Source organism: Syngnathoides biaculeatus, chromosome 2 (assembly GCF_019802595.1).
Source record: "Syngnathoides biaculeatus isolate LvHL_M chromosome 2, ASM1980259v1, whole genome shotgun sequence".
Lineage (NCBI taxonomy): Eukaryota > Metazoa > Chordata > Actinopteri > Syngnathiformes > Syngnathidae > Syngnathoides > Syngnathoides biaculeatus.
Genome location: NC_084641.1, coordinates 39616407 through 39644358, shown reverse-complemented (window position 1 = coordinate 39644358; position 27952 = coordinate 39616407). Strand labels below are relative to the sequence as shown.

At 41.7% G+C, this 27952-nt stretch overlaps 1 protein-coding gene across 3 annotated transcripts in view; it reads right to left on the bottom strand.

The window, feature by feature from the left end:
• tubgcp3 (tubulin gamma complex component 3) overlaps positions 1-26412 on the bottom strand; it is a 46938-nt gene extending 20526 nt beyond the window's left edge. For all 3 annotated transcript variants that reach the window (XM_061804442.1, XM_061804452.1, XM_061804435.1), the window contains exons 1-13: positions 26201-26412; positions 25096-25203; positions 24098-24165; positions 11633-11710; positions 11343-11551; positions 8536-8711; positions 8216-8328; positions 6490-6615; positions 6324-6392; positions 6116-6248; positions 5490-5656; positions 5305-5415; positions 5103-5211 (exon numbers count right to left, since the gene is read on the bottom strand). In XM_061804442.1, coding sequence (XP_061660426.1) covers positions 5103-5211; positions 5305-5415; positions 5490-5656; positions 6116-6248; positions 6324-6392; positions 6490-6615; positions 8216-8328; positions 8536-8711; positions 11343-11551; positions 11633-11710; positions 24098-24165; positions 25096-25203; positions 26201-26276 — 1543 coding nt within the window. In that variant the 5' untranslated portion in view covers positions 26277-26412. The remainder of the gene's footprint in view (positions 1-5102; positions 5212-5304; positions 5416-5489; positions 5657-6115; positions 6249-6323; positions 6393-6489; positions 6616-8215; positions 8329-8535; positions 8712-11342; positions 11552-11632; positions 11711-24097; positions 24166-25095; positions 25204-26200) is intronic.
• Between the last annotated feature and the right edge of the window lie 1540 nt (positions 26413-27952).

Below are 27952 nucleotides of genomic sequence, written 5' to 3'. Positions count from 1 at the left end.
AGTTCGAGGGGGCCCAAATACTACTCACAAGGCACTGTATATACACAAACACACAGTTAAAACCAGAAGTTTACATACACTGTGCAAAAACACATTTCCTCCTTTGTTTCACTGTCTGAAGTAAAATCAAGCTAGACTTCTCCTGTTTCATGTCAGTCAGGAATACCAACATTTTTTAATTTTGTGAAATGGCAAATTAATGAGATTTTATATTTTCTTTTAGGTCAAAAAATGTAAATTTTATATTTTTTCCAGACATTTACACACATAAAAAGTGCTATGTCTTTCAGAACATGGAAAAGCCCAAAAAAATGTAAATTTTATATTTTTTCCAGACGTTTACACACATAAAAAGTGCTATGTCTTTCAGAACATGGAAAAGCCCAGATGGTGAGGTCATGGGTTTGGAAGCTCCTGATAAGTTAGACAATATGTGAGTTAAATGAGGGCACACCGGAGGATGTATTGAGGCCACACTTCAAACACTCTACTTCCCTGTTTGAAATCATGGGAAAAAGAAAGCAAATTGTCCAGATTCAAAGAGAGAACCATGGGGCTCCACAAGTCCACAAGTGTAGCTCATATTTGTGTGCAATTTCCAGATGATTGAAGGTGCCACATTCATCTGTTCAAACAAATATACCAAAGTATAAACATCATAGAAATGTCCTGCCATCACACCGCTCAGGAAGGATACAGGCTCTGTGTCCCAGAGATTAACATGTTTTAGTCCGAAATATGCGATTCAACCCTAGAACAAAAACTGAAGACCTTGTGAAGGTAGTGGAAGAAGCTGGTAAGAAACTGTTATTGATTAATTCTGAGTCGGTTTTCCTAACAAGGGTTGCAGGAGTGCTGGAGCCTATCCCAGATATCAACTGGCAGTAGGCGGGGTAAATCCTGGACTGGTTGCCAGCCAATCGCAGGGCACATAGGGACAGACAACAGTCACACTCACAATCACATGTAAGGGCTAAATAGAGTCCCCATTAACTGCAGTAACAAGTCAGATTTCAGTGTTTTCCATAACAAATGACCATAGATGAGGGTAGGAATGTAGATTGAAGGTAAATAGAGAATTACCTTTTGAGTTTGCTCCTTCTTTACCACAATGGACCGATACAAAGTTCGCATCAGTGCAGACGATGCACCGATCCACTTGTCGATCTCCACTTGGGGAAGGATCTCATCCCTAAACTGGAGAGGGTACGCCACCCTTTACCAACTGAGGAGCAGGGTCTCAGATTTGGAGTCGCTGATTCTCATCCCAGCAGCTTCACACTCGGCTGTGAACTGCCCCGGTGAGAGTTGGAGATCATAGCCTGATGAAGCCAACAGAACAACATTATCTGCAAAAAGCAGGGATGCAATACTGAGGCCCCCAAACCAGACCCCCTTGCCGGTCTGACACCGGTCGTACAGGGATCTAACAGCCCGTACCAGGGGATTCAGTTCCCCACAGTCCCAAAAAACCTGCAAAGGACTCCCTGAAGGACACAGTCGAACCCCTTCTCCAAGTCCATAAAACTTGACTGGTTGAGCAAACTCCATGCACTCTCGAGGACCCTGCTGAGGGTGTAGAGCTGGTCCACTGTTCCACAGCCAGGACGAAAACCACATTGTTCCTGCTGACTCTGTGATTCGTCTTCCAGATGGACCATCCGCTCCAGCACCCCTGAAAATAACCTTACCAGGAAGGCTAGGGCGTGTGATACTCCTGTAGTTGGAACACACCTCCTGTTCTCCTACTTAAAAAGGGGGACACCCACCACAGTCTGCCAATCCAGAGGCACTGTCCCTGATGTCCATGGGATGTTGCAGAGGCGTGTCAACCAGGACAGCTCAAAGTCTTTAGGAACACCAGGCGAATCTCCTTGCCAACAAGGACCTTTTTAATCACCGCAATGACCTCAACCCCAGAGATTGGAGAGCTCGCCTCAGAGAACCCAAACGGTGCTTGCTCATGGGAATTATTAAATCATCATCGTCAAAGTATTCTCCCCAACAATTCACAACGTCCCAAGTCGAATGCCCAATCCTCACTATACACAGTGTTGACCGTGGACTGCTTCCCACCCTGAGATGTCAGATGGTGAACGAGAATTTCCTCAAAGCTGTTTGTAAGTCTTTCTCCATGGCTTCACTGAACTCCTCCCATGCCCAGGTTTTTTGCTTCAGCAACCACTAAAGCTGCATTCCACTTGGTCAAAACCCATGAGATGTCTCGGGAGTCCCACAAGCCCAAAAGGCACGAAAAGTCTTCTTTTTCAGCTTGACGTCATTGGTGTCCACCGACATGTTTGCCGATAACCGTCACGACAGACACCGACCACCTTATAGCCACAGCTGCGGTCGGCCACCTCAGCAATGGAGACGCGGAACATAGTCTACTCGGACTTTCCCTCCGCCTCCTCCAGAACATGAGCAAAGTTTTGTCAGATATGGGTGTTGAAACTCCTTTTGACAGGAGGTTCTCCAAGCCATTCCCAGCAGACTCTCACAATAGGCTTGGGCCTGCCATGTCATACCGGCATCTTCCCCCACCTTCGGAGCCAACTCACCACCAAGTGGTGACTAGTTGATAGTGCTAATCCTGTGTTTACATGTACTTTGTTAGACAAGTCACACAACATTTGCCAATGTTGGAACTCAGTGAGCACATATGGTGCACCACATTGTAAGGTGCCATGTCTAATGTGGTGCCTCATCTATTTAGATGAGAATTTAAGACATTTATGGTTGTGAAAATACGGTAAATTAAACAAAAAGAAAAAAACAGACCAATATCCATCAATATGCGAAGCTGCGAACGGTGAACTGCACGAATGGGCAAGGGCATACTGTATTCTGTTAGAGCAATATCACTTGATGAAGACTTTTCTAACATTCCATGCTACAAAATTGGGAAAGTATGTATGATTATTGCTGAAATTGGATTGGACCGATATCTGTTACAACCAAAACTTAAAGCTCCAAGGACACGAAATACATGATTTTTAGTATAATTTAAAAAAAAAAAAGGCAGCCGGAATGGATCCATACGTTTTTTCACCACAAAACATGATTTTGACGTATATGGCTTTTTGTAACTCCCGCCATGAAAATCCTCTGAGGGATTTGTTTTGGAGAAGCAGGAAGTACCGTTATTAGTAGGAGCGCACTCAGGTGGTCTTGTGTATTTATACTAATTTTACCTGCTGGACGGTAGCTCTTTGTTCCTTCGTTTTAGCCGAAATGCCGGCTTGTTGTATTGCTGGGTATTGTTAGAACACTCGGAAGGATGGATTTACTCTTCATATGTTTCCAAAAGACCCAATTCGTTGTTAAAAATTTATTTCACAGGTGCAAAGGACGAGAGCTTTCTGGGTTCCTAATGACAGGTAGGTGTGTATAGAACTACTAAAAAAAAAAATAGTTTGGGGGTGGGGGCGTAATCATCCCAGAATGTAACAAAAGATCCGCGTACTTAAGTCAGGGGTGCTAAATGTGTTGATATGCGCGTCAGCGCCACGTCCCCACGATGAGCCACCTCGGCCAAAGCTGTGATTGGTGGACACGGCACCGAGCCAGGCCGCTTTACGGAGTTGTCGTCACTTGCGGCTGAGTTCGCCATCGCAGGCGGCGTTGTTTATAGTGATGAGCCAACCTGGCCGAAGCCATGATCGCGGTCGGGGCGAAACAAGCCACAACTGCGTTGTCGTTGCTCATGGCTGAGTACGCTACATAGTGTCACACTGTCGGGGAGTCTGTTGTTAGAAGTGATCCGCATATCATCTAAATATGGCTCAAAAAGACAGGGTAACATTCCCCCGGTCACTTCAGTCGATTGTGAGATGTTCTCTTCTTTGAAAAGAGCTTCCGTGTCAGAAGGGGCGTCGGAAAAATCGGAAAATCTTTGTAGTTCTTCTTCCATAGCAGGTGCCACTACGCATTTTCAATGGCGAATGTCCGTGTGACATCTGCTGATGACGTTGCAGGCAATATGGCCGACCACTTCGATGTCGAGTGAGACTTCTGCAACTTTGCGCATGGATGACACGGTCTCCGCTCATATTTATTTTTATGTATAGATATTGAAGTGAATAATGTGATATGTATTTTTCATTACAATATCTATTTTAGAATGTTTATAGGTGTGTCACTTGGGCTTTAAGGCTGCAATAACAGTATTCAATTGGAAGTGAAAAAATTGGATTGGGACATTCCAAGGGTTTCCATATCTTGGACATTGCTTCGTTATTGACATTGCTCCACTATGCTTTGGAGATAACGCCACACCACCAGTGTTGGGTACTCTCAAAATGGCCAGCCGCATCATCTGTCAGTTCGGAGCATGGGCGAAGAGTAGCAGTCGCGCAAACGGCATTCTCCGTGTGATGACAGCTAAATTGGATCGTGAGTTAAAATTTTGCTGGGGTGTGGATAATCTGAGAAGTTGTTTACTCTGACAACTGGAAACCAGCACTGTAGCAGGAAAAGGACAACTCTGATTAGCAGTTGTCACGCACATTCCCGCCGTCTTTGTCTAAGGAATTGAAAATACAGCTAATCACCTAGATCAATGAAAAATACATCACACTTTTTGATCATATAAATCTTTTGGATGTAATTTAAGATACAAATCATTAACACTTCTTTAAATAAATACATTTCAATTAGTTAAATTAAATTATTATTGCCTCGCATATTTGGCAAATAAAATTGAAACACTTGTCAGTGTAATGCAGTACACATTTAAATAGCACAAAAATACTCAACATATTGTTTCATTAATATCTGAGTTTCTAAAAAAAAAAAACAAGACCTGAACATTATTTATAAAAATGGCGGGATGGGTTATCAGCCACAGAAGAACCCATCAGTGGCAGACAGAAGAGTACATTTAGGAGCCCCTCTTTTTTTGTTCCTTATTTGGTCTGATGAGGGAAATGTTATGTCCTTCAACACAGACAGTAAAGCTGCAAACCCCACAGATGAGGTCTTTAGCTAAGTATGGCTCATTGATGAAGAAGACAAGGACAATGAGGAGGAAGAGCATTGATCATGGATACCCACCAAAACGCATCAATACAGAAATATATATATCTCCAAACAATTCCTACCATCTTTGGGTGTGTCTGTAGATTTGGACGCTGGTGTGATTTTTCCAGGTGGCGTCCTGTCATGACAAACTTGGTGCAGGAAGTTGATGGATTTACCAATCAGCAGAACCTGAAGGGGGGTAAGGTTAATAAGAAGTGGCTAATGAGAGTATAACTGCCCAAGTTCCTCTCAGTGTAAGAAAGATTTGAAACGTGTGTATACCTTGCGAGCCTGGTCCATGGTGATGAACGAAGGGATCATTGACTTTCTGAGAGAGTACTTGTCGTGCCACAGCCGATCGGTTTTCACATTTGGATCTGATGCCACAAAGAACTACAAATATGTATAGACATAAGCATTGCCAATTAATACAGACTGAAACTGCTTTTCTATTTTTTTGCATGCACCTCATGGTAAGTATCCTCAAGTTCTCCATCATAGATCCATCGATACAAGAAGTTAAGGATGGGGTGTGACACCACACTTAAGATGTGTTGCACCAGCGCCCTCATCTGTGGGTCTCCTGTTTTCCCATAAGCATGAACAGCAGACGCCAGCTCCCCACCTTTCCGACCTAACCAACACAAAGAAATTCTCACATCAAAGACCCTAATGGGACAATGGGACTGGTTCACAGCACATTCCAAGCTCCAAAGTACGGCTGTAACAATCAAATCTATTTAGAATCGATTATCCTATCAACATTTGGTCGACGAACTGAGTAATAACCCAAATATATATATGTATATACACACACGCATATACACACATATGTACATATGACTGTGTGTGCATGTGCGTGTGTATAATGGTAGGTGAGGGAAGATGGTATATCTCCATTCTAACGAAATTTGTCTGATGAATGCCTTATTGAATTAATGTTAGTGCAATAAAGGGTTTAAAGTTTGAATACAGTGGAAGGGAGGTACTGGATATGACTCAATGGAAGGTGGTTTGTATGTCGGAGATGGATTTTTAAATGTACTTATCCTTGTTAGATGATATTTTTTCCCTAACCCAACTCCAAAGCTACCTTGGCAGAAGTCGACGAGGGCGGCAAGTGTTTTGAGACGCATTTTAGGATCATACATCCAGACCAGGAGCCTTCTGAGAGTCAGATTGCTTTCTGTACATATGTTCACACCCTGGTCATCTTCTATCTGCAACTACAATATAAATGTATGTCAGGGAAAGACAGTGTGAACATAGTTACAAAAACAAGTAAGAACAAGCTTTCTTACCTGCGAGTGAAGGACAGAAAGAAGTCTGTAGTACTCCTTCAGCTCCTGGTGGAGTGATGCACAGAAGCTCTGGGCCCAAGGAGAAAAGATAATAGATAATTTGCATTGCTATGTGAATTAATTCAAGAACTATTTCAAAGAAACCATGAGTATCACACAAACACACTTGGCCAACTAGTCCAAAGGCCTGGTCTAGGCTCCTGGCATCTGTGTACTTCCGGATTTTATTGTGAAGCCAACCAAGCTCAGACAGTCTGCTGCTGGTGTCCCTAAGAGATTTGCTCACCATCACCTGGTGAGGTGGATACACATGACATTAGACAGAAAACAATAACACAAAAAGGCCACCATATGAATACTATGAACATAAAGAATACAGTGGGGCAAAAAAGTATTTAGTCAGCCAACAATTGTGCAAGTTCTCTCACTTAAAAAGATTAGGCCTGTAATTTTCATTATAGATATGCCTCACCTATGTGACAAAATGAGAAAAAAATACAGTAAACTACATTGTCTAAATTACAGTGAAAAATAAGTGGCTCTCAAAGGCCCTCTGTCCTCCACTTGTTACCAGCAATAATGCCACCTGTTTGAACTCATCAGAATAAAAGACCCCTGTCTACAATCTCAAACAGTCACAGTCAAACCAAAGGTCTGTCAAAGGACACCAGAAAAAAAACAATGGGAAGTAACAAAGGCTACCAGTATTAACACACAATGCCGTCAGGGACTCAAATTCTGGAGTGCCAGACGTGTCCTGCGTGAGACAATACAAGTTTGCTTGAGAGCATTTGGACGATCCAGAAGAGGGATGGGAAAATATCGTATGGTATGACTGAAAGTGAACTTTTTGGTAAAAACAACTAGTTGTGTTTGGAGGAGAAAGAATACAGAGTTGCACTCAAAGAACACCATACGTATTGTGAAGCATGGGATGAAAACTTCATGCTTTGAGGCTGTTTTTCTGTAAAGAGACCAGGACGACTGGTCTATGGAAAGGCATGAATAAATCAGGCCACTTATCGTGAGATTTTGTGTGATTTTGATTCCATCAGCAAGAGCCTTGAAGATGAAATGTGGGCGACTCTTTCAGCATGACAATAATCCCCAACAAACCACCGGGCAAACAAGAAGTGGCTTTGTAAGAAGCGTTTCAACGTCCTGGAGTGTATCCACATCTCAACTCCACAGAAATTATTTGGAAGGTCTGTAATCCCAAGAATCAGGCCCAAAATGTCAAAGCTCTAGAGGAGATCTGGATGGAGGAAAGGCTCAAAATACTAGAAACAGTGTGGGAAAACCTTGGGAAGACTTACTGAAAATGTTTTACCTCTATCGTTGCCAAAAAGGGTATATAACAAAGTATGTAGATGAAGCTTTATTACTGACCAGATCCTATTATATTTACTAATTTATATTTAATAAAAATAATCAATGAGGCATTCATACCTATTATACACCATAATTTCCTTATAAATTATTTAAAGATCAGATGTGATTTTCTGTATTTTGTTCCCCATTTTGTCTGTCATAATTTAGGTATACCTATGATGAAAATTACAGGACTCATCTTTTTAAGTGTGAGAACTTGCACAATTCGTGGCTAACTAAATACCTTTGCCCCCACTCTAAATTGACAGGGAAATGTCAAAATGAGTTCTTGCCAAAGAGTACCATATTGATCTGTTGAAGCATGATGATCAAGACAGATTGTCTGTCTATCAAATCATCTACTGGACAGTGTGACAGCTATTAAATATTGCAGACTTTCAAATTCATAATAAAATTAGAACAAAAGAATTGGAATAGTCAAACACTTCAAGGGGGACAGCCGCAGTTATGCAGTACCCAGGAATAACAGTATCTCAACCTATTTAAAAGGCATTACGTACCTTGCCATCTATTCTGTAACAATTATCTTGGGTGCTCATCTTGAGGAACTTGCCATCGATGCCTTGAAATACATAGAGGATGTCCCGCACCAGTGCCGCCTCGCTCACCTCACCTACAGTGGCCAAAGGATAACCAAACAAAAGCGAGAGACAAGATTGACATTTTAGATGCAGTTCACTCTGTCATGTTGAGATGAAGAGTCAGATCTTCATCAAAGACATTGGGTCCCTTTTCATGAAATGGGCTGCAAAAAAAAAAAAAAAAAAAAAGCCCACAGTGTCTACTGAAATGAGTAAAAATGTGTCATTTGTAAACGCACCAGCTGTATCGCCATCCTGCCTATGGCGGACTGCTCTGGTGGTGGTGTGCGAGGGTCCAAGGGGTGGCCGAATAGTCGCGGGACCTAGAGCTGAGGAGGTAGAGGAGTCTGCAGGAAGTGCCCAGGCCAGTCGAGAGACCAGAGGGGGACCAACTCCTGCCGCAGACTGAGGTTGACTAAAAAACACAGGTATCAGAGCTTCCATTATTTATATATATATATAGTTGTATATAGTATATATATAGTTATATATATATGTTGAGGTTCTCGCTCGGAGTGACCAGGTTGGATAGGATTAGAAATGAGCTCATTCGAGGGACAGCCAAAGCTGGATGTTTTGGAGACAAGATTCGAGAGAGCAGACTTCGATGGTTTGGACATGTTCAGAGGCGAGAGAGTGAGTATATTGGTAGAAGGATGCTGAGGATGGAGCTCCCAGGCAAAAGAGCGAGAGGAAGACCAAAGAGAAGGTTTATGGATGTGGTGAGGGAAGACATGAGGGCAGTTGGGGTTAGAGAGGAAGATGCAGGAGATAGGCTAAGATGGCAAAAGATGACACGCTGTGGCGACCCCTAACGGGACAAGCCGAAAGGAAAAGAAGAAGATATATATATATTCAGCTTGAATTGCAGATTTCGTAAGTGCAGCCAATGACTACCAAAAGAGGAGGGAAGAATGTGTGCTTATGTACATATGATTATGTATGTGTTGTTTACTCCATTTAGTATTCGTAGTGTTGTGGAGGGCTTGCCCTTCCTGATGGTGATTGCCCCTTCCTGATTTCTTTCTTTTTTGAAAGTTTGTCACACTTAAATGTTTACCATCACCAAACAAATTTAAACAGTCAAAGACAAGATGGGTACACACAAAATGCATTTTCTAAAAATGTTTTTCCATCTCTAAGGGAAGGAAAAATCCAAACCTACACGGTCTTGTATGAAAAACTAATTCCAGGCCTCCCCCCATTAAAATATAACTGTGATTCATCATAAATTACTTACATTTCCCTAACATCACCCTCAACTGACAACTTAAAAAGGACCTGCCTGATGAAGTGAAGTGGACCAAAAGATCCTAGAACGCTAGAGCTTAAGAAACTCGGGAAAAAATGAGGAAGGAAGTAATTGGGATCTTCAGTGTGGAAAATGTTCAAAATCAATTTCTAAAGCTTTGGGACTCCAGGAAACCACGGTGAGAGCCAACATCCACAAACGCCCAAAACATAGACGAGTCGCGAACCTTCCCAGGTGTGGCTGGCTACCAAAAATTACATCATCCAATAGGCCACAAAAGACTCCAAAACCTCATCCAAAGAACTCCAAGCCTCACTAGCCTCAGTTAAGGTCAGTGTTCATGAAACCACCATAAGAAATAAATGCACAAAAATGGCCAGCATGGCAGATTTCAGATGAAAACCCCTGCTGAGATAAAAGAACATTACGGCTCACCTTAATTTGGCCAGAAGACATCTTCATGATCCCCAAGACTTTTGGGAAAATAGTCTGTGGTCTGACAAGACAAAAGTTGAACTTTTGAAAGGTTTGAGTCCAATTACAAGTGGCATTAAGGTAACACCAAATTTCACAAAATTAACATCATACCAACAGTAAAATATGGTAGCGGTAGTGTGATTTGTTTCGCTCCTTAAGGCCCTGAAGACTGGCCGTGATAAATGGAACCATGAATTCTGCTGTCTCCCAAAAAATCCTTAAGGATAATTTCCGCCCATTTGTTTGTCACCTCAACCTGAAAGGAACTTGGGCTCTGTAGCAGGACAATAATCCAAAACACACCTGCAAGTACATATGCTTGCTGAAGAAATACAAAAAAAAAAAAAAAAAAAAAAAAAAAAAAAAAAGACTTTGGAGTGACTGAGTCAGTCCTTAAATGAATCCTATTGAGATGAAGTGGCACTAACTTAAAAAGGCAGTTTGGCATTTTTTCACTTTAATAATAAAAACTCCATTTTGTGTTTACTTCTGTTGTCTCTAACTAATAATTACATTTATTTGATGATGGCAAACACTTAAGTAGGACAAAAGTGCAAAAACTTGAAAAAAACTCAGTAAGGGACAAAATTTTCTCACCACTGTAATTATGTATGTAGTGATGATAAATGCAAATATTAAATAAGTGAGGATGAGGAACCAGTTAGCAATACAAGCTTGAATGTCAGTGGTTACATGTATTACATTTGTTAAAATCTCCATTACAATTGGATGGACAAATTATTTTTGGATAACTCAGAATTTACTGCACATTTAGCCTTGTACTTTACAATTTCACTGTCACTTTCCATGCAGTGGCTGGTTTAGGATACTTAATTTACACGATACACGATTATCTTTAACACTACAATTATCGCTACTACAAGCCTGATATGCAATTAAAAGTACCAGTAGGATTTGATGTTCTTTACTTCTTCCAACTCCTTTTGAACATGTACATTGTAAATTCCTTGTTTATTATCTCCCTGTTCTTTATTTTTGCCATTTTCTCCACAGACTCTCTCTCTTGTGTTGGTTTGTTTTGTTTATGTTCAGTAAAAATGTGAGTAAAGCAAGCTAGTAACAGCTATGTTATTTAGGATTAAAAGCATTAAATGGCCTTCTGATCCTGCATAAACAAAAGATAAAAGCATACTTTTTTATGAGTTGGTTTTCACAAGTAATCCTGTAGTCATTTTAAACACGGCAACCAGTGCAAAATCAATATGAACTGAGTATATGAAGATTAATTGGTTTTAATGCATGCATACATTTAAAAAAAAAAAAGTCATATGTTGTATTAGTCTGCACAAGCCGCACCCAGCCAATAGTGACTGCGGTGTTGGCGTGGGTCCGTTAAGTGTGTAGACTCCTAGACTTGAAATCCCACTTGTGCCCATGCTCGCTGACAAGGCACTGCTCCTCTCCCCACAGCCCAGGGCCAAACTCTGAGGCCGGGCACAGTAGAACGGAGTCGAGTGGGCATCTCTAGGCAGGGCCTGGGCAAACAGTGCCCCGTAGTTTCCAACCTAGAAAGAAAATATTGTTATATTTGGACTACAACAGAGAAAACATCAACCACAGAAGAGCAAGAAGAAAAAGAGTCTCACCCTATTGGAGGACTTGCGGGGATCTTCAGAAAGGCTGAGCAGTAAGTACAGAATAGACCAGCGATGCTTCAGCACACCCTGTCAAATATGGAAGTAAACGTTCTAACCCAAGACCACTTAACCGACATTTGTTGCTCATCATGATTTTATAACAGACTACAGCCGACTGAACTAAACATCTGTCCATCCATCAATTTCTTAGCCACTTATCATCACAAGAGTTGCAGGGAGTGCTGGACCCTATCCCAGCTCCCAAAGGGGAGGAGGTGGGGTACACCCTGAACTGGTTACCAGTAAATCGCAAGACACATCAAGACAAACAGCCACATTCACAATCACACCTAGGAGCAATTTAGAGTGTTCAATTTATGTTGCATGTTTTTGTGATCTGGGAAGAAACCGCAGTGCCCAGAGGAAGCCCATGCAGGCAGGGGGGGAACATGCAAACACCACACGGAGAGGGCTGGGATTGAACACGGGTCCTCTGTGAGGCCAACGATTTCCAGCTGATCCACTGTGCAGACGAAAAAAAATGACTGCCAACGCCACTGTAGCTACATTTCCGAGTCTTTGAAGAATACAAAACACATCACTTGGCACTGGGCAAACCCACAAAATCAGGAATTCTAAAAAGTGGAATGGTTTGGAAAAAAAAAAAGAAAAAAAAAAAAAAAATCAAACCAAATTTAATTTATCGTGTCACACACTTATCATAAGCGTCATCAGCGTGAAGCCTATTTTTTAGCCCAATAATAAGCCACTAATGTTCATAGCTAAGGAGACTGGTTGTTCACAGAGTGCTGTGTCCAAACTCTAGTGGAAGGACAAAATGTGCCAGAAGAAGATGCACCAGCAAAAGAGATGAATGTAGGCTTCAGCGGCTTTCAAATAAAAGATAGAAGAATCTAGCAGAACTACAGAAAGAGTGGAATGAGGCGGGAGTCACAGCTTCAAAAACATTCAGATGCATCCGGGAAACGGGCTAAAACTGTCAGGTTACTTGGGTCAAACCACGTCTGAAGTTGAGCCAACAAAGGAAGCATCTCAAGTGGGGGATTGAAAGAGTGAATTGTTGGCCAATGGTCCAATGCCCTCATTTCTGATGAAAGTAGTGTGTGCCCTTCATTCAGGAATCATGGTCCAAAGGTTTGGAGGAAGACAGGTGAAGAAAAGAACTTTTATACTTCACCCGTCTTCCTCCAAACATTTCGACCATGACCAGGGGGACAATGTCCCGTGCATATGTTGGTAAACTGTTTTATTAAATCCAACGTCACCCCAACAACCTTACGGAATTTTTTAGAGGACTTTATGATTCCTTCTGCAGATCTAAACCCCACTGGGAATTTATGGGGTATTATCAAGAATAAACGAAGAGCACAAACCCACAAACAAAGAACTGACAGCAAGGAAATCTGGGCTACCATAACTCCAATGCAATGCCACAGGCCAAAACGGCACAGCGCATCCAAGCAGTGATTAAAGCAGAGGGATTTACAATCAAGTATTGAAGATTAACGTCGTTTTGAAAGCACAGACCATTGTCCACTCGGACTTGATGTCCTCCGCCTCCCCCGGAACATGAGCAAAGTTCTGTGGGTGGTGGGAGTTGAAACTTCTTCTGACAGCTGTTTATGCTAGACATTCTCAGCAGACCCTCACAATACGTTTGCCAGGTCGGACCACCATCGGCGTAAACTCAACACCACGTGGTGATCAGTTGACAGTGCTGCTCTTCATCGTCTCCAAGATATGTGGCTGCAAGTCCAATGACACAACCACAAAAATCAATCAGGGTGTCTTGGTGGCAAGTGTACGTGTGGATACCCTTACGGTTGAATATGGTGTTCATTATGGAATATCCGTGATCAGTAGCAAAGTCCAATAACAGAAAACTACTCTGGTTCTGTTCGGAGTTGGGGAGAGCCAAGCCAAGAGGATATAAGTAAACCCACACTTGCTCAGCATCTCTCACCGTGGGCAACTTCAGAGTGGAAGCAGGTCCGACCCTTCTTAAGAGGACTGGTACCAGAGCCCAAGCTATGTGTGGAGGTGAGCCCGACTTATATCTCGCTATAACTTCTCGACCTCACACACAATCTCTGGCTCCTTCCCTGCCAAAGAGGTGACATTCCAGCCATCTTCCGTCGCTTGGGATTGGATCGCCAAAGTCCCTGACTGTGGCCACCACCCAGCTCACTCCGCACCCAAACCTTATGGCTCCCTCCTCAGGTGGTGAACCCATGGGAAGAGGAACCCATGTTATCCTTTCGGGCTCTGCCTAGCCAGGCCCCATGTGTGCAGGCTTAGCCAACAGGTACTCACCTCTCGAGCCCCACCTTGGGGCCTGAGTCCAAAGGGGGGCCCTGCGTCCAGGCAATACATATCCATTGATATAATTACTCCATGGAATCTTTTAGCCTTGCTTTGTCCAGTTCCTTACCTCGGACCTGTTCCCCATGGGTGATCCTACTTAGGGGCATGAAGTTCCAGACAACAAGGATACTGGGACAGACAAACCCCTCCACCATGATAAGATGACGGCTCCAGGAGGGGGTTTCCTAGTAATCCATTTTTACAACTATGCACTGTAAAACTAAAGAACACATTCACTCCCATTTATTCTGTGTCCATGAACACATCTTGCGCACTCACAAGCTGCGATGTAAAAACATGACCGGCGATAGAAGCGATCTATCGGTTGTCGAATTCGATGTTAATGATAAACAAAGATGCCAAGTATGAACCTCGGCTGAACACAGCACTATATACAAGCCTTCATATGTCAGGGGATACAGCAATTGGTTTATTCCCTGCCATGTGACGGATCATATCGAAGGTATGTTACAAAAATTTTCCAAATGGTTACATGCTAAAAGAAATTCAATTGTGGAAAAAAAAAAAAAATTAAACTTTCCAATGACACCAAGTTCCCTTTGATAGGTTAAAACTGAAAAGGTGAAATTTTGTAAATGAGGGAAAATTAAAGTTTTTTGTTTTTCCATTGAAAGCAAACAAAAGCTGTATCCCAAGACATCGTTTTCATTCCATCCCATTCATTCTGTAACTTTCTGAACTTCTTCCGATATTCTGACAAAACTTTCAGACATTTCATGCAGCCTAATCTGCCTATTTCAATGGTCATTTCCATGACACATCATTGTTTTGGTGTTTATTAACCCCAAATTAGTCAAAATGATTAATAAAGCAGGTCTCGGAAATGAGGGCATGTATAAAAGGAAATTATCAAACCATATATTAATAATCCTAATGAAATGTAATCCATTTTTAAATATTTCCTTATGTTTAAAAAAACACAAAGGCTGTATTGGCACCATAAATTGTTTGAACAAATTGTCAAATATCAGGTTATTACAACCTTAAAAATGCAGAAAAAGCCTGTAATAATTTGAAATGTGTTATTGAACCAGAAATGAGACATTTTCATGCAAATCTTTTTAAATATACCAGAAAGAAAGTGGCCACTGTCATTAATTTTACATCTTCCAGGTAAAGTATGTTTAGTGAAACATTTTGAATTAAAATGAATTCTTTTCTCCTGCTTTAATGATCAAAATACAAAGTGTTACAGTGATAAAATACTTTCAAAATTAAAATACCCATTATTAACTAAGAATAATTTACAAGAAATAGCTGTCCCTTTATTACATCTTACTGTTTGTAAAAACGGCAACAAAACTGGTTAGAGCGTTGCCCTCACAGGTCTGATGAATTACCTTCAAATTTGCGTGTTCTCCCGTGCCTGCGTAGGTTTTCTCCAGAGACTCCGGTTTCCTCCCACATCGCAAAAACATGCAACATTAAATGGACACTCTAAATTGCCCTTATGGCCCCGTCACACCATGACGTTCTGGTCAGCGTTCTATAGCGTTTGAGGAAACGTTGCTAGTCGCCCATGGTCGCCGGGATAGCTCCAGAAGAGCGTTGTTTGAACGCTAGTGAACGTCAATGATCGCTGAGAATCGGCGGAGAACGACAGTCCGGAAAAAAAGTTTTGAACATGCACAAAAGTTCTCACCGAAACCAGCATTCATCAACGTTTAATTTTAAAACGCTGCCGAATGTTCAGGAACGTCCGTGGAACGTTTTACTAAGGTTCGCCGAACGTTGCACGCGTTTGGCTATCGTTAGTCAGTCGTAACTCTAGCTTTACTTGGTTGTTATCTAATCGTTTGCTTTGCAGTGAACGACTCACTGACGACCTGTCCACGACCACTGAACAATCCCCTAGCGCACACGGCGTGTAACTAAAGTGAAACGAATGTCGTTTGGCGTCCATTGAGCGTCATTCGAGCGTTTCCCGAACTTCGATGCATATGGGTATATAAACCGATGCTTTGTAAGCAAGGTCCATTTAATATTAAGCTACAGTAGAGAGCACCTACGATGGAAGATCCAGAAACCAGCAGTTCGTTTTTTCACGGAAAAACTCCACTAGACTATCCTCAACAGCCGGGGCCAGGATCCTGCAATCCTCTCTCTGCTTCTTTTGTCTCTTTGTCGGACCGTCATCACTGGGGTTTTCAAGGTGTTTAGGGCCCCTAGGGGGTGTCACATGGTGCGTGACTTCACGGACGTGCTCTTCCTCCTGCTGTTGTTTTTCCTCCAAACACATTGCTCGTGATGAAAGAGTCTTAGCTTTCTTAATAGCAGCACTAGTTGCTGAAGTCTGCGCCCTAACTTTTTTTCTTCTCGGCGGCATGATGCTCAACTGTTCTAACTCACGACAACAACTGAAGTGACTATGAACTTTCCAATGTTTTAGTGCCGGTTCCACTGTAAAAATTACACGCCAGCAAAACGCTTTTCTGTCATTCACCCATTGGTCACACGCTCAACACGCTTGTCTTACGTTGACAAATCGCTCGTCTCGCCCCAATGACGCGTTTGCACATGCTAATGGTTTTTAGGGGTATCTTATTTGGTCGCTGTTACCTGCTTTTCGTGTGTTGGTCACGCTTTCGTGCGTTAGACACACGTTAAGTCATGCGTTAGACACACGTTAATCACACGCCAGATGTGTCATCCGCGTTTGAGAATGCTGAAAAATACAACGATTGAAATGTTCAGAGGACGTTGACCAGAACGTCATGGTGTGACGGAGCCTTTAGGTGCAATTGTGAGTGCGACCGGTTGTTTGTCTATGTGCCCTGCGATTTACTGGCAACCAGTTGAAGGTGAACCCTGCCACCTCCCCCAAGATAGCTGGGATAGGCTCCAACACTTCCGCATCCCTTGTGATGAGAAGCGGTTCAGAAAATGGATGGATGGATGTTTGTAAAAACCTGCAACCACTAAGACACATTTTTCCCCATTTTTGTTTTATAATACAGTCAGTAGGTGCAATCCACTCTTGTTGTCAGAGCCATGGTGATGAGTGTATCAGGTCACATTTGAGTTGACAAGATAAAGCCCAATGATTGTCTTATGTAGTGGAATTGTGAAAGACCAAATTTGTCTTGTAGTCTGATCCGGTGTGACAGTCTGAGCACTACCGGTGCTGCAAAGTCTCTTTGTGAGTAATGCGCATGCGCATATATTTTCTAAACTTCCAGCCATTCTGAAACATCACCATCCATGCTTCAACATCTGCCATTCTACAACTTGACGCCGAGTGTTCATGTTCGGTATGGACGTCTCAAAGACGAACACAGCGAATGTACATATATGTGTATAACTTTTTTTCAACTTTTGTTTTAAGGTTAACTTAGGGTTAAGTTATAATGTATTTTAACTCCCTCTGTGTAGAAGAAGGGGAACTATGAGACCGGGACATTTCCCAGTAAGCGTATGCTACATACCCAGAGTTCCCCTGTTAGTAACGCATGTACGTTCATCACAAGGAGACTTTTCAGCACGGGGGAGCGCTCAGACCATCACACTGGGCATTACATGTTGTCTGTCTCAGACGTGGTGTTTGTCCCGTGCCGCTGACATATTTTTTAGTGTTTGTAGTGTCTAACTTCAAACGCATATTATCTTATGTAGACGAAAATATATGTTCAAATGTACCATAAAATGCATAACCGTTACGATGTGTTCACCAAAAAATATAAGTGTTTAAAAACCAAAGCCCACGAACTTTGACCTAGTTTCCGGTGTCTGAAAAATGACTCATTTCGGGGGCGGAGCCTCTTACGTCACCACAGGTGGACCTGCTCTTGTGCGACTGGTTATGGCATCAGTTTACCACGTGAAATTTATGGTGACGCGAGATATCATCAGCTATTGCTCTCAAATTAACGTGGTAACATTTTAAATGGACTTCACTCATTGAAATCCTTATTTGTGAAAATATACCAACTTAGATTGTGGACTACGTTATCATCTTCTGTTTGTTTTGGTGTGATAATAAACGAGCCTTGTACACACTAATTAGTGACGCACATTGTACTGCAGATACTTTCTCATACAAGCACAGGCAGATCCATCATGCGTACAATGAACGGCCGGGTGGTCGCTTACCTATTTACTAAATACACAGCGTTTGTATAATTTAAAAAAAAAAAGACACCGAACATTTTGTATATACATTCAGGATATCGAAGCCTTTACTATTTAACAGTTTATGACTAACTAAAGCAAACAAGAATTTCACAAACGCTGACCAGTGTTTGTTTCCAACACGAGGCATATCCTGCTCCATGCGTCTGACTGCTTGATCTTTATGGCCAGCTATTTTGTCTGCATTCGAACGTGTATGCTGTCTAACTGGCTCAAATTGATAACCTTTAATGCATTTATAAAGCTCGTATTCTTCACCGTCTTCATAGGAGAAAGAATAGTGTTCATCCCATCAAAATATCGGAAAATTCATTGGCGTTCTCACAATGTATTCCAATGCTCGCCATTGTTGACACCGACCATGACGTAATGTTCTTACTCGCCTGTTTCTGCTTTGTTTTCGTCTTTTTCGGCGAATCCAGCATTGTGCGATTGTTTTTTGCAGAAAATCGAAAAATAAAAATGTTTCCAGAATTGTGATTCAAATTCTGCAGAAAAAAAACTGTATAATATTAGCAAAAAGGTGCACTGAGGACATTCCATACACTTTAAAGCCCAAGTGTCTGTCCTATAAACATTCTAAAATAGATATTGTAATGAAAAACACATAATATTATTCATTTCAATGTCTATACGAAAAAATAAATGAGTGGAGAGCGCGTCATCCGTGCGCAAAGTTGCAAAAGTCTCATTCAACATCCAGTGGTCGCCATATTTGCATCTTCTGTCCGCGACGTCACACTGGGACATATGCCATTGAAAACACGCTATGCCACCTACAAAAATGCACCCATGACTTACGTACGCAGATCTTTTGTTACGTTATGAGAGGATCACATCCCCCACCCCAACTATTGTTTTTTTTTGTAGCTGTATACACACCTACCTGTAATTTGGAACCCACGAAGCTCTTGTCCGTTGCACCTGTGCAATCCATTTTTCACAACAAACCGTGTCTTTTGGAAAAGTATGAAGAGCTAATCCATCTTCCCGAGTGTTCAAGCAATATCCAACAAAACAACGAACCGGTATTTTGGCTAACACGAAAGAACAACGAACCGGCATTTTGGCTAATACGAAGGAACAACGAGCCAGCATTTTGGCGAACACGAAGGAACAAAAAGCTACCTTCCAGCAGGTAAATCTAGGATAAACAGACTGCTTGAGTGCACTACTGCCCTGTATGTCACTTCCTGCTTCTTCTCGAAAACAAATCCCTCGAGAGGATTTTCATGGCAGGAGTTACAAAAAGCCATATGTCAAAATCATGTTTTGTGGTGAAAAAATGGCTGGGTCCATACCAGCTGCTGTTTTTTCATTAATAACATACTAAAAATCATGCATTTCATGACAGTGGACCTTTAAATAACTTTGCTAACCATCAGATATTAACAGCACTATGTCACGAGACACAAATATATATATATATATATTAAGACTACTACAGTTATTTGAACACCCTTCTATATTGCAAGTTCTTAGAAATCATGGAGGGGTCAGAAATTTTCATCATAGGTCCATATCCACTGTGAGAGAGATAATCTAAAAAGAAAAATCTAGAAATCACAATGTATGATTTTCTAACAGTTTATTTGTGTGATACAGCTGCAAATAAGTACTTGAACACCTGAGAAAACCAACGTTAATATTTGCTACAGTAGCCTTTGTTTGCAATTACAGAGGTCAAAAATTTCCTGTAGTTTATATGAGCGTTCATCTAAAGAATCCCAAACCGGATCGATCGTGGCCCCGGTTAACGACGGCCGCCCCAGGCACTGCTAACCTGCAGGGCATCGGTGGAAATTCTGCTACTGTGGGTCGAAGACAAAGAAGAGTAGGAAACCGGATCCGTCGTCAGAAGAAAAAGATGAATGCACAGAGCCTACAACTGAGTGGCATAGGTAGAAATTCCGATAATGTACGTCAAAGACAAAAAAAGAGGAGGAAAGCGGCTTAGTCGGCAGAAGAAGAGGCATGCACAGACACTACAACTGTGTGTAGGGACTTTGAATGTTGTGACTATGACAGGAAAAGCTCAGGAGTTGGTTGACATGATGATTAGGAGAAAGGTTGATATACTGTGAATCCAAGAGAGCAGGTGGAAAGGTAGTAAGGCTAGTTTAGGAGCAGGGTTTAAATTATCCTACCACGGAGGAGATGGGAACAGAAAAGTAGTAGGGGTTATTTGAAAGGAAGAGCTGGCTAAGAATGTCTTGGAGGTGAAAAGAGTATCAGATCGAGTGATGAGACTAAAATATGAAATTGAGGGTGTTATGTATAATGTGGTTCGCGGCTATGCCCCACAGGTAGGATGTGACCTAGAGTTGAAAGAGAAATTCTGGAAGGAACTAGATAAAGTAGTTCTGAGCATCCCAGACAACGAGAGTTGTGATTGGTGCAGATTGTAAGACATATTGGTAAAGGAAACAGGGGCGATGAAGAAGTGATGGGTAAGTATGGCATCCAGGAAAGGAACTTTGAGGGACAGATGGTGGTGGACTTTGCAAAAAGGATGGAGATGGCTGTAGTGAACACTTATTTCCAGAAGAGGGAGGAACATATAGTGACCGACAAGAGCAGCGGTAGAAGCACGGAGGTGGATTACATTTTGTGCAGACGGTGTAATCTGAAGGAGATTACTAACTGTAAAGTAGTGGTAGGGGAGAGTGGAGCTCGACAGCATAGGATGGTGGTGTGTAGGATGACTCTGGTTGTGGGTAGGAACATTAAGAAGACAAAAGGGAGAGCAGAGAACCATGTGCAGCTGAGAAAGGAAGAATGTTGTGCGGCCTTTCGGAAAGAGGTGAGACAGGCTCTCGATGTACAGCAGAAGCTCTCGGAACAGCCGAGGTAATTAGAGAGACAGGCAGGAGAGTCTTTGGTGTCTCTTCTGGTAGGAAAGGGGAGAAGGAGACTTGGTGGTGGAACCCCAAAATACAGGGAGTCATACAAGGAAAGAGATTAGCGAAGAAGAAGTGGGATACTGAGAGGACTGAGGAGAGGCAAAAGGAGTACATCGAGATGCGACATAGGACAAAGGTAGAGGTTGCAAAGGCTAAACAAAAGGCATATGATGACATGTACTCCAGGTTGGACACGAAAGAAGGAGAAAAGGATCTATACAGGTTGGCCAGACAGAGGGATAGAGATGGGATGGATGTGCAGCAAGTAAGGGTGATTAAGGATAGAGATGGAAATGTGTAGACTGGTGCCAGTAGTGTGCTAAATAGATGGAAAGAATACTTTGAGAAGTTGATGAATGAAGAAAATGAGAGAGAAGGAAGAGCTGAAGAGGCAAGTGTGAAGGACCAGCAAGAGGCAATGATTAGTCAGGGGGAAGTCAGAAAGGCACAACAAATGATGAAAAATGGAAAGGTCCTGATGACAAACCGGTGGAGGTATGGAAAAAATTTGGAGAGATGGCTGTGGAGTTTTTGACCAACTTATTCAACAGAATACTTGCGGGCGAAAAGATGCCTGAAGAATGGAGAAAACGTGTTCTTGTTCCCATTTTTAAGAACAAAGGGGATGTTCAGAGCTGTGGGAATTATAGACGAATAAAGTTGATGAGCCACACAATGAATTTATGGGAAAGAGTAGTGGAGGCTAGACTCTGGACAGAAGTAAGTATCTGTTTCATGCCAAGAAAGAGTACCAGAGATGCATTATTTGCCTTGAGGATGCTAGTGGAAAAGTACAGAGAAGGTCAGAAGGAGCTACATTTTGTCTTTGTGGATCTAGAGAAAGCCTATGACAGAGTACCAAGAGAGGAACTGTGGTACTGCATGCGTAAGTCTGGTGTGGCAGAGAAATATGTTAAAGTAGTACAGGACATGTATGATGGTAGCAGAATAATGGTGAGGTGTGCCTTAGGTGTAACAGAAGAATTTAAGGTGGAGGTGGGACTGCATCAGGGATCAGCTCTGAGCCCCTTCCTGTTTGCAGTGGTAATGGATAGGCTGACAGGTGAGGTTAGACTGGACTATGATGTTCGCAGATGATATTGTGATATGCAGTGAAAGCAGGGAGCATGCAGAGGAACTATTAGAAAGATGGAGACATGGACTGCAAAGGAGAGGAATGAAGATTAGCCTAAGTAAAACAGAATATATGTGCGTGAATGAGAAAGGTGGAGGGGGAAAAGTGAGGCTACAGGGAAAAGAAATAGCGAGGGTGGAGGACTTCAAATATTTAGGGTCAACAATCCAGAGCAATGGTGAGTGTGGTAAGGAAGTGAAGAAACGGGTCCAAGCAGGTTGGAAAGGCTGGCGGAAGGTGTCTGGTGTGTTATGTGACAGAAAAGTCTCTGCTAGGATGAAGGGCAAAGTTTACAAAACAGTGGTGAGGCCGGCCATGATGTTCTGATTAGAGACGGTGGCTGAAGAAGAAACAGGAAGCAGAACTGGAGGTAGCAGAAATGAAGATGTTGAGGTTCTCGCTCGGAGTGAGCAGTTTGGATAGGATTACAAATAAGATCATTAGAGGGACGGCCAAAGTTGTATGTTTTGGAGACAAGATTCAAGAGAGCAGACTTCGATGGTTTGGACATGTTTATATGCTTCTTACAGAGCCACTCCTTGGTTTTCCTAGCTGTGTGTTTCAGGTCATTGTCATGTTGAAAGACCCAGCCACGACCCATCTTCAATGCTCTGAGGGAAAGACGTTGTTCTCCAAAATCTCACAATACATGCCCGAGGTAATCCTCTCCTTAATACAGCGCAGTCGTCCTGTCCCATGTGCATAAAAACACCCCCAAAGCATGATGCTACTACCCCCATACTTCACAGTAGGGATGGTGTTCTTGGGATGGAACTCATCATTTATCTTCCTCCAAACACGGTTTGTGGAATTATGACCAAAAAGTTCCATTTTGGTCTCATCAGACCACAAAACTTTCTGTCATGACTCCTCTGTATCATCCAAATGTTCATTGGCAAAAGACGGGCCTTGACATGTGCTGGTTGAACCAGAGGAACCTTCTGTGCCATGCATGATTTCAAACTATGATGTCTTAGTGTATTACCAACAGTTACCTTGGAAACCCAGCAGTTTTCAAGTCATTGACCAAATCCTGTCGTGTAGTCCTGGGCTGATTTCTCACTTTTCTAAGGATCACTGAGACCCACGAGGTGATATCTTCCACGGGCCTCCACTTTGATTGAGATTAACTGTCATATTTAGCTTCTTACATTTTCTAATGATTGCTCCAACAGTGGACCTTTTTTCTCTAGCTGCTTGGCAATTTCTCCGTCGCCCTTTCCAGCTGTGTGGAGTTGTACAATTTTGTCTCTGGTGTCTTTGGAGAGCTCTTTGGTCTTGGCCATGTTACAAGTTTGAGTCTTACTGATTGTATGGTGTGGACAAATGTCTTTATGCAGCTAACGACCACACACAGGTGCATCTGATTCAGAATAATACATGGAGTGGAGCTGGACTTTTAAAGGCGGACTAACAGGTCTTTGACGGTCAGAATTCTAGCTGATAGACAAGTGTTAAAATACTTATTTGCAGCTGTATCACACAAAAATAGTTTGAAAAAAAAATACTCATTTTCTTCACTGTATATAAAAATAAACTTGCTTTTGAATTCAGATATACTGTGCACAATGGCAACGTGTAGTAAATGTCTATTCCAGAAACGATCAATGATGTCACTGAGCGGCTCGGTAAATTGTGACATTAAATCCGATTAGCATAAAATGCCAATTATTGGCCAATTCCAATAAGGCCGATAAATTAGCATGAAGCCTATTCTTTAAGCCACAAAGAGCGACGTGAGACTGCTTAGCTTGAATCTTGGAGTTTGATTAGGTTAGTGATAAGATTACAACGCATTCCTACTTGTGTACAAATTCAGTTGTGTGACCACTGTAAAAATGGAACTTGATCGTAAACGGAAGACCCCTTGTGTATGTGACCAAGGCAGTAGACAGTACCAACCTGTGTCTGTAGTTTTCTATGCAGCTCTGAGAAAAGGGCAGCATCTGCCTCTCGTCGCTGCTTCACCACTGTCCATATTAAGAGAACACAGTCACTCACATTTGAGAATGTACAGGTGTGGTCAGTCATGCCCGCAAATATAAAGTTACATGTGAGGTCCACCAGTCATGCCCGCAGATATAAAGTTGCCGATGCGTCTTCTGTTTGTAATTATTAGTGTCCCCTTTAAGAGCGGAGGGGGGCGGTGTCAGGTAAACTAGGAAGTAGGAGTAGGCTGAGCAGCAGCTCGTTGTTAAAGACCATGTGCTTCCATGAAAAGAGACATCAGGTTGTGGTTCACTGCGCTGGATCGGTTTTCATGTGCGCTGGGAGTCTGCGACAATTGCACAGTGGTGCAGCTTAGAGGAAACATTGGTGAAGACTACACAAAATAAGCGTCGTCTTTCAATACCTATGTATTTCTACTTGTAACAAATTTTACGCGCATGATATTTCGGGCTCGACTGTGCAGATTTGCGAGTGCGATGGCACGCGGGAGCGTACGTGCCTGTCAAATCCCAGTGACTGAGAACAGGAGTTAAACATGCAGTATGGCTGGAAACAGCTTTAAGTTTGTTTTCTTCATTTACAAATCTGCTCAAAATGCGTGTTTTTATAAAGTGCCTGTGATGACATTCAATACAACATTACCTTCAGGCCTATCTGACAGTCTGTGCTCAATAAGTCAAACTGTAAATAGAGTACTATTTTTACCATGAGAGCGCTGATTGATTTGTTTTCTGCTAATGGTTCAACCCAGGCAATTTTAATGGGACAACTGGGAATTTATTGTTAAAGCTTTCTAGCATTTTCTGTAGAGTGCAACACAAAAAGCTTTAGTATACTCGGAAGCACATCGAAAAAGCACTTGAAAATGCTAGAGACAGGTCACTGAAGCTAAAATGAGTAACATTGCTGTGTTGTTATTGGCAGATGGTTTTAACTAAACTTTGACTTACATTCTTTCTTGATCCTCTCCGTCACCAGGAATTCATCCCGTTCAATAGTGGGAGCATAGTTACTGCCAATGACTCTCACTGCATACTGGAACTGCTGGGCAACTTCAGCTGGCCAGATAAATAACGATAAGTAAAGGACAGAAAAAACTTTGGAGTAAAACTGTTTGCTCCAGACTATATTACACATGAATAATTTTGTCATTTTATTTATTTAGGGCGGCACAGTGACACAGCTGTGAAGCATTGGCCTCACAGTTCTGAGGAAAGGGGTTCAATCCCGGCCCCACCTGTGTGGAGTTTGCATGTTCTCCCCGTGCGTGCGCGGGTTTGCTCTGGGCACTCCTCTTTCCTCCTACATCCCAAAAACATGCAACATTAATTGGACACTCTAAATTTACCCTAGGTGTGATTGGGAGTGCAACTGTTGTCTGTCTCCACGTGCCCTGCAATTGGCTGGTAAGCAGTCCAGTGTGTACCCCACCTCCTCCCGATGAAAGCTGGGATAGGTTCTCGCACTCCCGCAACCCATGTGAGGATAAGCGGCTAAGAAAATGGATGGATGAATATATTTATTATGTCATCATTACGTTTATTTCGTGTCTTCATTATTATGTTTTTTTTATGCTAATTTTCAACTTGTCTGCACACAAGTGGCCTAGGACTGGCTAAATCTAAGGGTTTCCAAACAAAGAAAAGCCAAGAAGACTACCGACATCTTTATGTCAACCTGAATGGGCATCACATAGCAGAGTCCACTGGTAATAGCTCCGATTACACAGCTTTGAAACAAGTTAGATTAGTGTCTACTTGTAGAAAAGCAGGCCCGTTTTTTTCTTAATATTATTATTTTTAATAACACTTCACTTGGGAATCGCTCTTTCTAACAGTACGAGTTAGGCACACCGGGAACACTCAACATAAGCAGTGATAAATTAATACGTTATTGCCATATTGGGTGCCGTCCAACATGAAATCTAGAAGATGAATACGTCGAAAGTTGACAAAGATAAAAACCAAATATTTATTTGACGTGAGAATATTGGTGAAGCTGTGACAAAAGTCATGAATTTGAATGTGCATCAGATTCAGAGTTATGCTAATGTACCTTCGCTTTTCCCCGTAATTCTGCAACACAGGCTTTGGAGAAGCACGTTGGGTGATTTCTGATCGAGGCTTGCCATTCTGTCCAAGGCTGACGTTTACTTTGGTGGAAATTGTGGAATAACTGTTACAGATAGATAACGCAGGATACGCTTTCAATCACACATTCTGAGCAACGCCATTTTGCTAAATCAAGGCGGCGTGCAGGGGGGGGGAAACGACCACAGCTTTGGCAAGCGCTTCAAAGTAAGATATCTTAAATAGTTACTTTCTACATTTAAAGTTATTAATCGGCAACATGATTAGGTTAATATTTAAAACCTTGTATTTCCAATTTTTAATACCCAGAAATTTCATCATCAACTTACATCATAAAAGTCCAAGGGTTTAGGTTTGTTTTATTTTGAAAGGTATAGCCGGATAATTATGAACTTGCCAAAGTGACTTAACTGTTCAACAAAACCCGCCGAAAACCGTATCCAGTAAACTTAATATGGACAAACGTGGGAAAATATTTCCGTATCGAAACTTTATACTGACATGTCGCGGCGATATGTGGTTCCTAGACATGTAGCCACTGTTCGAAGTTACATTGTAATTTGTTTCTCAATATACTGTCTCTCATAATGCAATCATAAAGCTCTCAACAGTGTATGGTGGAAGGCACGTTGGCCACATCAGGACGTCCCCAGTTTCTGACTCTAGCAACCTTTATGACCATATATGGCCCGCCACATAAATGTATTTGTCCCATGAAAGCAAATTCTTAGTGGACTTCATGTTTCTTGTTCAAGTCCCACAATTGCAAATTTTTTTTTTTTTTTACATTTAATTTAATAATTAATTTAATACATTTATTAATGTTTTTTGACATCAGTAACCCTTCATAAGTTGAATAATTACGAAACAAACTCTGGCCTGTATTATAAAAAAATAGATATCCATCAATTTGTTGTGTATATTTAATAATATTATGTATTTATACATGTTTATGGGTTCACAGTCATAATGGTCATTAGTGGAAAACCAGAAGTTAAATGACAAAAGTTCAATTCAGCTGAATAATTGCGAAAAAAAACTCTGGTCTGTGTTGTAAAAAAAAAAAATATCCATCAATTTGTTCTGTATATGTAATAATAGTATGTATTTATACATGTTTGTGGGTTCACAGTCATAATGGTCATTTGTGGAAAACCATAACGTAAATGATAAAAGTTCAATTGACTTCCTTGTTTCATAAAGTAAAAAATGGAACGGAAAGTGTCCGCCGTTTTTATTTGTATGTGCAGGTGTTGGCAGTGTAGATGAACAAAAGCAGATGACTTATTTTCAGTTAGACTCAGGTCGCAGTATTTAGTGATTTTTCCAACTATTCTAGCAACTATTTAAAAAAAAAAACTGTAGGGCCATTGTACCAAGTGTAATGTTAGCATTATTCTTGTTCCTGTAAGGTGGGAAAAGAGAAATTTGCCTTGTTAATATTTTGGGGGTCATAACAATGACTTGTGTCAGTATTTGCGGTGTTTGCTTTTGTTGTGAATGTTATGGGAATGTAGTGATGTTAATACGTGTTGATTAAGCTTACGTCCACTGTCGAATGCGCATAAATAAATGGGATGAGCCAAAATTTTCTTCAACTACACTACAACAAAATAGACAACAGTTTTTGGCAATGAAGAAAAGAGAATTGCTGTTAGTAAAAGACATAGACTCTCGATCTTCAAAAACCAAAGACCAAGTCCGAAACCCTGGTTTT